General features: G+C 40.6%; 1 protein-coding gene across 50 annotated transcripts in view; it reads right to left on the bottom strand.

The window, feature by feature from the left end:
* Positions 1–14,691, bottom strand: part of tnikb (TRAF2 and NCK interacting kinase b) — a 54,659-nt gene extending 39,968 nt beyond the window's left edge. For 36 of the 50 annotated variants that reach the window (XM_051940067.1, XM_051940072.1, XM_051940070.1 and 33 more), the window contains exons 1-2: positions 14,161–14,684; positions 6,840–6,905 (exon numbers count right to left, since the gene is read on the bottom strand). In XM_051940067.1, the coding sequence (XP_051796027.1) occupies positions 6,840–6,905; positions 14,161–14,268 (174 nt within the window). In that variant the 5' untranslated portion in view covers positions 14,269–14,684. Of the gene's footprint in view, positions 1–6,839; positions 6,906–14,160 lie in introns of all 50 variants that reach the window. The other 14 variants (XM_051940109.1, XM_051940105.1, XM_051940106.1 and 11 more) reach the window with 2 other exon arrangements.
* Between the last annotated feature and the right edge of the window lie 682 nt (positions 14,692–15,373).

Here is a 15,373-nt window from a genome sequence, read left to right as displayed (position 1 = left end):
TTTTTACCAGGAAAAGTCACCTGCAATTGGAGGAAGTTTTTGAGGAAACGGGCTTACATTTCCAGGTAAATTACCAGCAGAAGATCTAAAATTTTAGCCTCTATGGGGTTGTGTATTCACAAACTCAAGAGATTTTCACTGAATTAATTCTCTGCATGAAAACCTCAATCACAGCGGCAAATACCTGCAGAAATCCACACATTTTCCTGGTATTCGTGACCATGTGATCATCAGAAATGTCTATTATGTTTGAACAAATGAAACTTCAATCAACAAAAGTGGATAATTCTGGATTTTTATCATGTTGATGCAGCTAAAACCTCTTTTGAAGGGACCAAACACACTTTATTGTAGGAAAAATCCCGTCTAGAAGTTAGTTTAGCTTAGTTAGTTTTGGTTTCAAACTCCGAATTCCAGAGAAATCACATCTACTGATACAATAACCGACATTTTCTGATCAAGTCTGTGCTGCTCAGTTCTCAGAAAAGACTGATTAGTAACACGTTAGAAGACAGTCTGAGAGTTTAACGGTTATTGCCTCGTATGAATCATTTTCACGCAGGTTTAGAGCCAGGAACAGACTCGGTGTTCTCTGGATTTTCTGCCAGAATGTGATTTGTTTATCAGGTAAAATAAAACCCAGAGACGTCTTCGCAAAACTGGAGATTTATAGGAAGAGTCTCCTAGAAGGCGTTCGTTGCGCTGCGCTAGTGTTTGTTTGATTTCAGGAAGTTACAAAACTCATCAGAGGTGGCGGCTCTGAGTTGCTCAACCAGACACCCAAGTCTTCCCCGCCAAAATAAGAGCTCATTAGGTCTGAATGAGATGGAAAACAGCCAAAAATAACAACTTTCAAGGCTTCAAAGGATCAAAACAACACAAAGAAATACAGAAATTACACCTTATAACTGATTTTACTTCCCTCATCACCATAAAGATGATTATAACTTCTATTTATCCACTAGTGCTGTTAAAACTGCCAATAAAAATGCAGCAAATGTCTAGTTGTCGCGATATTATTCAATCTAAAACATCATGTACTTTAATCAGGAATGGCAACACCAATAAATCAAACTGGAAGTTTTCAACATTGAATCATTTGTCAACATCATTTTGCTTCGAGGACAAGAATTTATTGGGGGAAAAAGACTCTTTCATGCCAAAGTGAAAACATATTTCCATACAGCAATGTCAGCAAACTAAAAATATGAAGTAGTGTCACTTTTAAAAATTCAAATAATTAAACTGAGGTGCATCAAGTCAAGAAAATACAAAGAAATCTATTTCACTTTGACAGGAAATAATCTTTGTTTTTTTTGTGAATTCTTGTCAAAAAATGCTTTCATTTGATCGTGATTCAAGGAGTTTGTAAGTATGAGGTACCTATGAGCGGTGGAAGAAGTGTTTATGTCCTTTACTGAAGTAAAAGTACTACCAATACACTGTAAAAACACTCAATTATTAGTTATGTTACTTTACAAATAGTATATTTCTACACATAGTCTGTAAAATGTACTTAAAGGGGAACTTCGGCTTTTTTCAACCTGGGGTCTGTTTTCATGTCATTTCATACATGTGAGTGATGGAGAAATGAATTTTCGACATAGCTCCAGTATTTAGCCAGGCAGGCAGCTTAGCAGCTCAGCTAGCAGCTCGGCTAGCGAAAAGCATGGGGCAGCTGGCCCCCCCGCTTCAAAGTCCGCCCCAACGTGCTTTTTTCCCCACACTGACCGGCTCGGATAGTCTCAATGACTCTTTCATGTCAAAGTGACAACATATTTTTTACAAGGTAACATTAAAAGGTAATATAAGGTAATGTAACGTAATAAAAATGCAAAATGACTGTTTAAACTCTATTTGGTCAATATAATTTGGCTTTTTTTTAAAACTGAAATTTACTCAAGAAAAAAACTTTGGTGTCAAAGTGAAAACTGATTTTTACCAAGCAATATCATGAGGTAATGTAACACAATATAAAAAGCAAAATAATAGTTTAAACTTTATTCTGTCAGTACAATTTGGCTTTAATTTCTAAACCATCATATTTTATAAATGCTTCCTGTGTTTCGTTTGCAAAATCTTCATTAAAAGTACCTCCAGATAAATGTCAGATGAATGAAGTGATGTTTAAACCGCAATAGTTCCCTCTGAGACATCAAAGTAGGAAGTGGCATGAAAATAAAATATTCAAAATGAGTAGAAGCTCTTTAAAGTCGTAGTTAATTCCACCATTGGAACATACGACAGTAGAAAACAGAAGTAAAGTTTAGACCAAATGTTGTAATTAAACAGTAAAAGGAGGCGATTGTTTTCAGGGAAGTTCCTGATGACTAATTTCCGTAGATTAAACGGAAATCTGACGTGGAAACTTGCACCACAGTGAACACATCAACACTGAGAAAGAGCTTTGTGGTGAAGTAGGACACACTTGATGTGCAGCAAATAGCAAAGAAAAGCATCTGAATAGTCATGATGACTGATGAGTATTAATATAATTTTTGTTACAAAAATACCAACCTAGTCTCCACAAATTTACATTTCTATGTAAATAGACTGGATTCTCAGTTCTTTTTTGCGTAGAACATTATGAAAAAAACTGTAATTTGGGACCTGAAATGTCCTAAGAAAGGTGGCAAGTTTGAAAAAAATGACAAAATCCAAGTTACGATGCTGGAGGCTTAAACCAGAGATCAGACTTTAACACAGAAGTTTTGTTTTCCGTTGTTTAAAATCCAATATAAAGTTCTAAATAATGCAAATATAGTGCACGCTTGTGGGTGTTTAGCTAGTCAAGGGGCACCGTGATAAAGTCTTATGTGACTCTTAATGACCACCAAAGCACACAAGTGTTAAATCCAGCCAGGATCAACTGGGAAACTCTTCATTCCAGTGTAGTTTAAATAGTCATAGCTAACATTATTATTTGGTCCCAATACCATCAGAGCCATTTAATATTCAGTATCCGTTGATAGCACGTCTCAATTCGATAACCTTTTCCGAGGTAATATACAGTTACGGTTTAAAGATCAGCTGCAGTACCTGGTTGTACCACCAGGTGGAGGCTCTTAGTGTTTGTTGTTGTTGTCAAGGAGAGAACATTTTGGGGGTTTAGCTAGAAAAGGGGCACCATGACAAAGACTTTGGTGGCGCTGAATGACCTCCAACCAGCACACGTGTTAAATCTTGATCCTAAATTAGCAATTATTGTCATAGGACTTCTCGTTATTTCATTTATTCATTTGTTACAAAATGTATTCAAATTTACAACATCTGTATTACGGCAGACGCTAACAAATAATCAGGTTCATTTTGATCCCAATCAGTCAAATATCACCTTCTTCTCTTCTTTTATCTATGGTAGAATATGTTTATTCATACCACTAAAAAGCTCACTCGTTCCCCTCAGTCTTATGTTCTTCCACCTGCAGAAACCAGCCGGTGTTTTATTGGATTCGTACGATAACGGTACCGAATGTTCCCAGGAAGCAACTATTTTAAAACCACATGAAAAAAGAAGGCACAAACAAAAGCAGCTCCTGCACACATTCACCGTCTTCTACAGAACCTTTCTTTCACAGTTCAACCAAACGCTTCCGTTTACATCGTATCTTTGCAGCCGACTGGGAATAAAAGCCCTCCAGCTGCCAGGGATCTGCTGAATGATGGCGGAGGAACCGGATTCATCGTCAGTTAATAGCAGATACACGTGCGATTGTTTGATTATCAGCTCACTGCATCTCATTATCATCGTTGCAAAGTTTAAAAACAGGTTTTGAAAGTGTGAAATACAAGTTTCTGTGCTCCGTGAGAATCCTAATTTAACCTGAAGAGACAAAAATGAAAGCTTCAGCAGACTCTCTGAGACTCAATCAATTCACTGAATGATTATTAAAAACTAAAGACCTCCTGATTGGTCAAATCTCGTGTCCGAGTTTTTAAATACGACCCAGCCAGCCTCTCTGTGGTGCAGCTGAGGTGAAGTGTATTTTTCATGCTTTGCCTTCAGCATCATTCAGATATTTCTCGCCCGCTGCTCGCTCTCGATCTGTAACTGTGAAAGATTTCTAAAAGTGGGATCCAGGAGGGGAGGCGTGAGCGGCCCCCGAGGCTGTAAAAACGATTTGGAAAACGTTGGCAGGGAGGATGAATGAAACAGACTCGGCTTTTGCTCAAACAAAGAGTCACAAAGCTGCACAGAAACTGAGAATATTTACTCCAAAACTGCACCTTTTTGGGACGTTCTCACTCCGATAGTTCAGAGGAAAACGCCGGTTCGTGTTTTATTGCTCTCACTGCTTTGCTATAATTTCCTAGAAAGAGGCAATCATGTCATTGCAATTTCCTATGAAGTTCCTGGGAAGGATTGATGTAATTTGGCGCTAATTAGATAGAGAAGCTTCGTATTAATTAATTCTGAATAATTTCGAGCACAGCCTGGAGTGTCATCTACAGGAAGCTCGGCGGGTCAAGTTGACACATCGAAATATAAAATGTAAAATTAGTTCCACCCCAGGATTGTAGATTCCCATTCCAATTAGGGCCGCAACTAACGACGCCTCGAGTAATCGTCTGAGCACGATACGTCATCAAAAGCAGAAGTGAGCACGCAATGCAACAGAAATCACCATCTGACCGGAGCGTGGAACACGGATGGACGTCGGCGCTGCATCGTGCATGTATTATGTATGCATGATGCAGCGCGGACACCTGTGATCTATCGTAAACACGGATGTCAGCGTTTACTATACAGCTGTATCTAAACGCGGACATCCCCGCTGCATCATACATAATATATGCATGATGCAGCGCCGATGTCCGTTCGTGTTCCGCGCTCCGGTCGGACGCTGATTTCTGTTGCATTGCGCGCTCACTTCCGCTTTTGATGACGTATCGTGCTCAGACGATTACTCGAGGCGTCGTTAGTTGAGGCCCTAATTCCAATATAATTTTCCTTGATAATACACATCTTTGGTATTGTAGATTAGCTGGAGGATCTGCTTGTACCACCAACCGGAACCTCTTATGATACTGTAAGGACTAAAGGTGGATCTGTGGTAGCAAGCAGAGAGCATTGTGGGTGTTTAGCTATTAAAGGGGCACCATAACAAAGACTTCTTTGATGCTTCATGACCTTATGAACAGGACTATAGATTCTTACTTAACAGAGCTTTCGCATGTGTTTTTATTCCTTTACGTCTTCTTGTTGCAAATGTATTTTGTTAATTTCAAAGCTCGTTCACTGTTTTTTCACTAGTATTTTAATGCAACAACTTCCTATAACTCCTTCGTGTATCTTCTATTATTTTTAAAAACCAACATATCACTTCTTTGTTGTCTTTTTATACATGATACAGCCTGGATTTTCAAGGATGATCCAATAAGAAATGTAATTTATTCCAACTGATCTAATCCCAGGCAGCTTTTTAAACAGGAAAACACAAACGTTTGTCGTTTCTTGCTTCTTTTCTGATGTACAACAACAAAATAAGTGCAAAAAAGTGATGCTCTGTCTCCAAATGATGTCTTTCTCACACTTTTTCTTCTTAAAAACAGTCAAGGCTTGGCAGCATTTGGTTTGTTGGACTCTTGCAGTGAAAATGTGCAGTATACAGTGAGTCAATGGAGAACTTTAGCAGCAAAAAACACTTGTATATCTCTAGATTTTTGCACAAAGAAAACAGATTATTAATCAAAGAAGACAATTGTTTCTTTTCATGATCTACTAATACCCCAGTTTCACATGTGAAATGATAAAACAACAGCATTAACGCTGGTTTTACTACTAAATTATCTATTCAGAAGGTATTTACAATATCAATACAGTATCAACAGAAGTGTCCAGTGAGTCCTGGAAGGTCTTAATTTACCCACGATGCTTTGTGAACTGTCAATTCGGTTCCATCAGTCACCTCCACTCAGGAGGCGTCACCTTGTTGGAATCAATGCAGAACAACAGCAGACAGGACGAGTGTGTTAATTGCTTTCGAACAGAGATGACACACACACTCGTGAAAACACACACACTGCCTCTGCTTTCACAGCCGGCGTGGGCGAGAGTCGGTAGTAACTTCAGTTTTAGTCAGAAATTAGATTAGAGGTCGACTGTGTGCGCTCTTGTTAAAGTGCTTCCTTGCCGAGTCTCTCAAAGCCACGTTTTTCAGGAGCTCAGGCCAGTATTTAATCCCTCAAATGTCCTTTAAATCAGGAGTAAATGTTCATTTTTAAAAGCCAGATCTTGAACAAGTAAAAGTACAAGCAAAGGGGACACCAATACACAAGTAATAAATGGCTGTTTCAATCTATTTTCATGTTTAGTAACCAATAAATTAACTTATTTGTCTTTGTCGGACCAATGAACCCTCCAAATTAAGCAACAAAATCTAGGAATATATCCACGAGCTATGCCTGCAGTATTATTAAACCAGAAGGTACAGATAGTCTGGACAGGTCGCCAGTTTACTGCATTCATTTTTAAAATAATAATATCTCTACTGCCTATATAACAATTATCTGTGCCTTCCAAAGCCACTGTAAAAAAACCTTCAGAAAGATAAAATCACACAATAACGCCACGACAACACACAAGTTAAGGCAGAAAGCCAAAACAAACAGAGGAACTGACCCCTCCATCCACCCCAACCTCCTCCCTCTATTAAAAAGATGTGATCTGTGTACCTTTTTCTGCATTTTTTGTATTTAATTGCAAACCTCTAGCATAACTCTGATAAACAGCACTGAGAAATTACAGGTAAATACATTGAAACTGTCAGCTAAAGTCGATGTGGTATTAAGTGGATGCCAAACAGTGAAAGTGAGCTTGTTTTTGAGCAGTGCCTTACCTTGTAGACCTGTCCATAGGTGCCATTTCCAACCAGTTCGACCAGCTCAAAAATGCCAGCTGGGTCCTGGAAGAGAGAAAAACCCAAAGTTATTTAGGAGAACATAACTCTGATTCATGACTGACCCAGACACTGGCTGTATGAAGGAATTTAATGTGGAATGTGACCTTCAAACACACACTCATTGAAAGGCTGCATACCTGTGCAGGAAAAACCCTCCTTGTTTCACCACACTGTTAATAGTCCTTCACCAGCAAACTATGAATTTATGATTTCCCCGTCAGTAGATCTGCTGTAAAACCCAGCTGCAGCACTACATGTATATCTGCTATGAATAGAATTTTGGCATAAACAATACTTACAATGCTCGTTAGGGCTAGCCTCAAAGCTAAAGCTAACTTTTTCCTGTTACCTTTTGAATTTGAAACATAATTTTGCAGATGAACATTATCAAATTTGGATGGAACACATTAAAGACAACATCTTAAGTCACAATGGACAAAACAGTAACTCCACATACATTGGTGCTGCTAAATGTGAAGTAGCCTAGCTTAATAAAACAGCTAAACTACAATTTCCTGAGATTCACTTGATTTACTGTGGTTAAGCATCTTGTAATGTATTATTTCAATGTGTTTCAAGATTAAACCTTAATAAAAACACACATATAAGAGAAAAAAACCCAGTAAAATTTCACAAGAGCAAAGAAGCCAAACAGTTTAGGACAGCTAAGGCTAACTGTTAGCTTTAACCCTGATGCTAATATCGTCATTTTGTTTCCTGTAATTTCAAAACACACTTTTGCTACTAAGCACTAAAAACTGAACTTAAACTTAACCTAATGAAAGCAATTCTTAAGTCACAATTTACTCTAACATGATTCTAGAAAAATAACTATGCTAAAAGCTAACTAGCCTAGCTTAGCAAAGCAGCTGAACTACTCTTTCCAGGGGGATTCACTTGATTTACTGTGGTTAAGCACCTTTTGTTATTTAAATGTGTATATATATCAAGACCTTAATAAAAACACCTATATGAGAGAAATTCATAATTTTTACGGAAAAAATGTAACTATTTTTTGCCATGGCAGCACTCAGGCTAGTCATGCGCAGTCTTTCATCATAACTAAAATCATTTATCTTGCTGCTGAGCATTTATTAAATTATTGAAATTATCAAAGACATTAACTAAATCTAAAGTCACAATCAAGAAAATATGACACGAGATAAATTATTGATGTTGAACGTTAACTAGCCTAGCTTAGTGAAGAAACAGTGGGGTCTCTACTGTCTCTTTAGGTTTTGACTGGTGGATTTCACATGATTTGCTTTAGTTAAGAAGCTTTAAATTTAATATTTTAATTTTCATGCGCAAAGAATTATCTTTAACAAAGATTATATCGAAGAATTTGGAAAATTTTGAGACAAAAAAAAAGAAAAAACTTAATTTCATGGAAGCAAGGAAGCCAACCAGCTTAGGATAGCTAAGGCTAATGGTTAGCCTTAAAGCTGGTGCTAATTTAATCAATTTGTTTCCTGAAATTTGAAAACACGATTCTGTTGATGAGCACTAAAAACTGAATTTGAATTGAATCTACTGAAAACAGTTCTTAAGTCATAATTAATGATGTTCAAAAAGCTAGCTAGCCTCGCTTAGCAGAGCAACAGTAGATAATCTTCTGTTAATGGGAACTGTTTATCAACATGCTTCCTTCAAAAATACATTTATTTTTGGAATTTAACTGTATTTCCATGGGACAGGGTTGTCAGCGTGTGCTATCTGAACAGATTAATGTGTCACTTAAAAGCTCAAATGCATTAAATCTGACATGATCTAAAAATCCTTGACAAATATCCTGCAAAGTGAGTACAAAGCGGCGTATAAGCGGTTGAGGAAAGCCCTGCACAACAACCAGCAGATGAAACACACTCACACCGACACACACAGGAGATAATCTTATCTTCAGGCTGATTAATATTCAGTAAACCTCCCGATTGACAGATGTGGGATCTTGCGGCGTACCTGTGTGTGGTGTTAGTGTGTGCTGGCGTACAGTGGGCCACAGCAGAGCATTGGGACTATTACAGCCTCCTGATGGGGATTAGCTTAAAAAGCTGCGTTCCTTTTCACTCAAGGTCAAACAGAAGCACATGTGGTAATGGAGGCCCACGTGCACATATGCACACCTGCACATACCTGTAGCCGCCAACGTGTGCAAGAGAAGAAGAACGGAAGAAGGCGAACACAGAAAGAGTAACAGAGGACCTGCTAGCTGCTAGGTGGCTAGCAAGACTTTCCACAGAAAACACGAATACAAAACGACCACAAAGAAACGCAAAATGACCATAAAGAGGAAAAAAATGACCACAAAGAGACGCAAAATGACCACAAAGAGGAACAAAATGACCACAGAGACACAAAACAGCCACAAAGAGACACAAAACGACCACAAAGAGACGCAAAATGACCATAAAGAGGAACAAAATGACCACAAAGAGATGCAAAATGACCACAAAGAGGAACAAAATGACCACAGAGACACAAAACAGCCACAAAGAGACACAAAACGACCACAAAGAGACGCAAAATGACCATAAAGAGGAACAAAACGACCACAAAGAGACGCAAAATGACCACAAAGAGGAACAGAATGACCACAGAGACACAAAACAGCCACAAAGAGACACAAAACGACCACAAAGAGACGCAAAATGACCATAAAGAGGAACAAAACGACCACAAAGAGATGCAAAATGACCATAAAGAGGAACACAATGACCACAAAGAGACGCAAAATGACCACAAAGAGGAACAAAATTACCACAGTGACACAAAACAGCCACAAAGAGACACAAAACGACCACAAGGAGGCACAACGCCACCACAAAAATATGCAAATTTTCGTCCAACAGACACAAAATGAACACACAAACACACAAAGCAATCACAGACACAACTTGATTGTGAAGACACACGAACCAACCAATTGGCAAAACTAAATGAACACAAACAGATGCAATAGAACGCTGCAAATCAACCAAGAGGTAAAATAAATATAAAAAGGAAAAAAAAAGACACACAAAATTTAACACAAGGAGGCACAAATAGATCACAAGGACACACAAAACAACCATCAAGAGACACAAAAGAGGCATAAAAAGACACAAAGGAACCACAAAGAAACATGAAATGACTGCAAAGAAAACGCAAACAACCACAAAGACACTCAAAATTATGACAAAGAGACACAGAAGGACCACAATGAAACACAAAATGACCATAAAGACACACAAAACAATGACAAAGGAACACAAAATGACCACGTAGAGATACAAGACCACAAAGAGTCACAAAATGACAACAAAAGAACAAAAAATCCTCCACAAGATAACACAAACATACACGAAATTACCAGACACTAAATGAACACAAAATGACAAGAATAATGCAAACGAACCACTAAAAGACACAAAATAACTGCAAAGAGACAAAAAAAAAACGACCACAAGTACACACAAAAATCACCACAAAAAACAACAAATCATCCACTAAGAGACTTGAAATAAATGCAAAAAGACACAAAACAACCACAGAGAAAACCGAAATGATCACAAAGACAAAAAATAAGACAGAAAAATGATGACTAAATGACGCAAAAATAATGACAGACACAACAAAGAAGCAGAAACAGACACAAAGAGCCTCTGATGATGCAACACTGATGGTGTGTTTGAGGTTTAACAAGGTCAGTGAGGCTGAGCAGCTAAAAATACAACCTGACCAGATGAGAGACGTTTAACCTCAACTGGGACACAGTTCACAGTCCAGTCTGAAAAAACTACAGGGGAGGACATTAAAACTACAAGAGGAGGTAAAAACTACAGGGGAGGACATTAAAACTACAAGAGGAGGTAAAAACTACAGGGGAGGACATTAAAACTACAAGAGGAGGTAAAAACTACAGGGGAGGACATTAAAACTACAAGAGGAGGTAAAAACTACAGGGGAGGACATTAAAACTACAAGAGGAGGTAAAACTACAGGGGAGGACATTAAAACTACAAGAGGAGGTAAAAACTACAGGAGGAGGACATTAAAACTACAAGAGGAGGTAAAAACTACAGGGGAGGACATTAAAACTACAAGAGGAGGTAAAACTACAGGGGAGGACATGAAAACTACAAGAGGAGGTAAAAACTACAGGAGGAGGACATTAAAACTACAAGAGGAGGTAAAAACTACAGGAGGAGGACATTAAAACTACAAGAGGAGGTAAAAACTACACGGGGAGGAAATAAAAAACTACAGAAGAAAGTAAAACTACAGGAAGAGATCAAAGCTACAGGAGAGGAAAATAAAAAGTACAGAAGAAGGTAAAAACTACAAGACGAGGTCATCTGTGCGCAACCAGGAAGTGTGTGTGAGGTGATGACAGGCTTTGCGTCACGCTGAAATGTTTCCCCCCCAGCTCTCCCTGCTCCGTCCTTGGTGACCTAATTTCTGCCACCGAGAGACGGGAAAGATTTCACAAGAACATGCACATCTCGTCCAGTATTTCCTCACAGCGTTGTGTCCTCGCTTTACCACCCAGTGTGTGTGTCTGTGGTGACTTTTTTGTGTCTTTTGGCCATAGCTTTGTGTCCTTGTGGTAATTTTTACATGCTTTTAGTGTCTCGGTGGTCATTTTGTGGCCCTTTGTGTTCATTTTGTGTCTCTTTTGTTCATTTTGCGTCATTTTGTGTCCATTGTTGTGTGTTTTTGCAATTGTTCTGTGGCCCCGTGTTCATTTTATGTCAGTTTGAGGTCATTTTGTGTCTTGTGTTCCTTTTGTGTCAATTTGTGGCCATTTTGTGGTTGTTTTTGTCTCATTACGTATTTGGTTTTTGCATCTATGTGGGTATTTTGTGCTTGTTTGTGTTTGCTGTGTTTCAATTTGTGGTCATTTTGTGGCTGTTTTTGTGCCTTTGTGTTCAATTAAGTGAACTTGGAGGCTTTTTGTGGGCATTTTTTGTCATCATTTTGTGTCAGTTTGTAGTCATTTTGTGTCACCGTGTTTGTCGCGTGTCAATTTCTGATCGTTTTGTGTCATTTTGTAGTTGTTTGGTATCACTGTGTTATTTTGGGTCTCTGTGTTCATTCTGGGTCAATTCGTGGTCATTTTATGGCTGTTTTTGTGTCTCGATGTTAATTTTGCGTCCCTTTCTGTTTGTTGTATGTCAATTTATTGTCATTTTTGTGTCTTTTTGCATCATTACACAGTTGTTTTGTGTCTCTATGTGTCTTTGTGCTCATTTCATGTTGATTTATTTTCATTTTGTGGTTCTCTTTGTCTTATTATGTAGTTGTTTATTGTGTCTATGTGAGTATTTTATGCTTTGTTGTGTTTATTGTGTCAATTTGGGGTCATTTTGTGGGTCATTTTGTGTCACAATGCAGTTGTTTTGTGTCTGTGTTCACTTATGTGAATTTGTGGTCATTTTGTGTCTCTTTGTGTTCATTTTATTTAAATTTGTGGTCATTTTATGTGTATTTTTGTGTCATTAAGTGGCTGTTCCGTGTCCCTGTGGTCACTTTGGTTCTTTTTGTGCCATCATAAGGTTGTTTTTTGTGTCTATGCGGATATTTTGTGCTTCTTTGTATTTATTGTGAGTCCGTTAATGTCTGTTATTGTGTCTCTTTGTGCTCATTTTGTCGATTCTTGGTCATTTTTTGCATAATTACATGGTTGTTTTGTGTCCCTGAGTCCATTTTGTGTCTTTTTATGAGCCATCATAGGATTTCTTATGTTTTCTAGGTAGTTATTTTGTGTTTTTTATGTCTTGTTTCAACTGTCTTGTGACCCTGAGTTCATTTTCTGTCCGTTTGTGGTCATTTTGTGTCTGTTTTTGTCAGTTGTGTTGTATGCCTGTGGTCATTTTGTGTCATGTACTTTCAGTTGTAATGTTGCCTGTAGGCTTTCTGTGTCTGTTCGTGGTTCGTTTGTGTCTCCTTACGGTCACCTTGTGCCTTCTTCTGTTCATTTTGTGTCTGTATGTGCGTTTTTTTGTCTCTGTGGTCATATTCCATCTCTTTGTGTTCATTTTGCATCTATTTTTGTGTATTTTGGCAGCTGCATCATGTCCCTGTGGTTATTTTGTGTCTGTTTGTGTTCGTATGTTGTCAATTTGTGGTCATTTTGAGTCTTTTTGTGTTGTGGTGCAGCTGTTTAGTGTCTCTCACACACACACACACACACACACACACACACACACACACACACACACACACACACACACGCAGTCCCACCCCTTCCATCAAGTCCAGACTTGATCATTGCTCTGCAGGTACAACTGTGTTGCATAAGCAGTATGCAAAGAAAACGGAGCTGTGCAGAACACACGCGCGCGCACACACACACACACACACACACACACACACACACACACAGACAGACACACAAACGTGCACACGCCAACACGTGACCAGTACAGTTCTCCATGGTGACACACACCTGGTTACCTGCTCCATTAAAATGAGGAAACTTTATGTGTCTGCATCAGCAGTCTTCATCTGTCACACACACACACACGCACACGCATATATGCAAACACACACATTCCTGCACACCTCAAATGCTCTCGCGCGCACGTGCACGCGCACAGCCCCAACAAAAACAGCCACTGAGCTGCTGCTGCTGTCACAACATCACGAAATGGCGGAACTCGCTCCTGTTGCGGTTATCATCGCCGCCGTGCACGGTGCGTGTGTGTGAGATGTTTGCGCGTGCACGTGCGCATCTGAAGCCTCTGCATGTGCGCGCACGTGTCCGCGTGTGTGTGTGAAAGTGTGAGTGAGCAGGCAGCTTAACATCTGCCCCACATAGTGCAGACGGAGCGGCCTCTATTATGCCGCCAGACGCACGCGCATTAGTGTGCGTGCACGCGCACCAGCGGCGGCAGCTTAGGGCCTCATTACATCACGTCCCAATTGTTTAGAAAAAAAAACAACACCGACAATAAACAACAAACATCAGGAGTGTCGGTCGGGAGGTCACGTGACCGCTGATAACCGCGACCTGATTTCCTCAATCAGCGGCCGCCGTGCACGAGCACTCACACACACGCATGGGGATGAGCTATACATATTAGAGACTACGTGCACGCGCATGCACGCACGCCTGCGGCCGGGCGGCAGTGGAAGCAGAAGAAGGCGCAGAGACGCATCCATCCTCGGAGAGTGAGGATGGAGAGGAGGGGGGAGGACAGGTGCTCAACAGCTTCACGTGCACGCGCGCACACACAGACAGACACCTCACGCACACGCACACAGACATGACATGTACCCGTAGAGCAGACAGGTCTATCTCGTCCAGACTCCGGGCTGGGGAGTCGCTCGCCATGGTGCTGTCGGTAGAAACGGGACTCAAGATGGAAGCTTCCCCAACGACCATCGACCGGGAGGCGGCGGGACGAGCTCCTCTAGGGTCCACTAATCCCCCAGTAAAATCCCACTACAGTCGTAGGTCCGTGTGCGAGGCGACGCTGGTGTCGGAGGAGCTCCGGGAGGAGAAGCAGCAGGAGGCGGGCAGCTCCAGGTGCTACATGCCGCTCGGCGCGCTCCGTCCGCGGCTACATGCCTCCGCCTCGACCCCCGGTTCGGCCGCTGCGGGAGGAGAGGAGCAGGTCTGGGGGTGAGGAGGCGGTCCGGGGGTGAGGAGCAGGTCTGGGGGTGAGGAGTACCAGAGAGACCTGCAGAACGCGCTGAGCGACACTCCGTCCGTCCGTCCGTCCGTCGGTGCGTCCGTGTGGCGGAACAGCAGCGCGCTTCCCGGGAGTGGCCTGAGAGGAGGCTGCGCTAAACACAGAGACGCCCACAGTGACACACACACACACACACACACACACACACACACACACACACACACACACACACACACACACACACGCACCCCCCCCCACACACACACATACACACACACACACGCACCCCCCCCCCCCCCCACACACACACACACCTTGGTAGATAAGGCAGATTTGCAGCTGTCCTCCTGTACGGCGGCTGATGAAGGACAAACCTGATCATTTAGACACCTGAAAGACCTGAAGTGTGTCTTTATTGTGTCTCTTTCAGATGTTTTGTGTCTCTTTTGTCATTTTGTGCCTCTTTAGTCTTTTTGCTGTGTCTTTTTGTGTCTTTTCTTTTTTAAAATTTGCCCTTTTGTGTCTCTGCAGTTGTTTTGTGTCCATGTGGTCACATGATGTGTGTCTTTTGTAGGCGTGTTCATCTCTTGTTGTCCTTTTGTAGATGTGTGTCTCTTTAGTCATTGCATGTCTTTGTGGTCATTTTGCACATGTCTTTTTGTGTCTTTTCACAGGTTTTTGTGTGTTCCTGGATTTATATTGTGTCTTTTTTTGTGTCTTTTGCAGTTAGTCATGTCTATGTAATCATTTTGTGTCTTTTTTGTGTCTTTTTGCTGTTTTTTGTGTCCCTGCAGTCATTTTGGGTCTATTTTTGTGTTCCTTTCCTCTTTGGTTTGTGTTCCTGTTGTTCCTTTT

Source organism: Acanthochromis polyacanthus, chromosome 20, assembly GCF_021347895.1.
Source record: "Acanthochromis polyacanthus isolate Apoly-LR-REF ecotype Palm Island chromosome 20, KAUST_Apoly_ChrSc, whole genome shotgun sequence".
Taxonomy (NCBI): Eukaryota; Metazoa; Chordata; class Actinopteri; family Pomacentridae; genus Acanthochromis; species Acanthochromis polyacanthus.
Note: the sequence above shows the minus strand (reverse complement) of the source record. Positions and strands in the feature narration are given on the sequence as shown.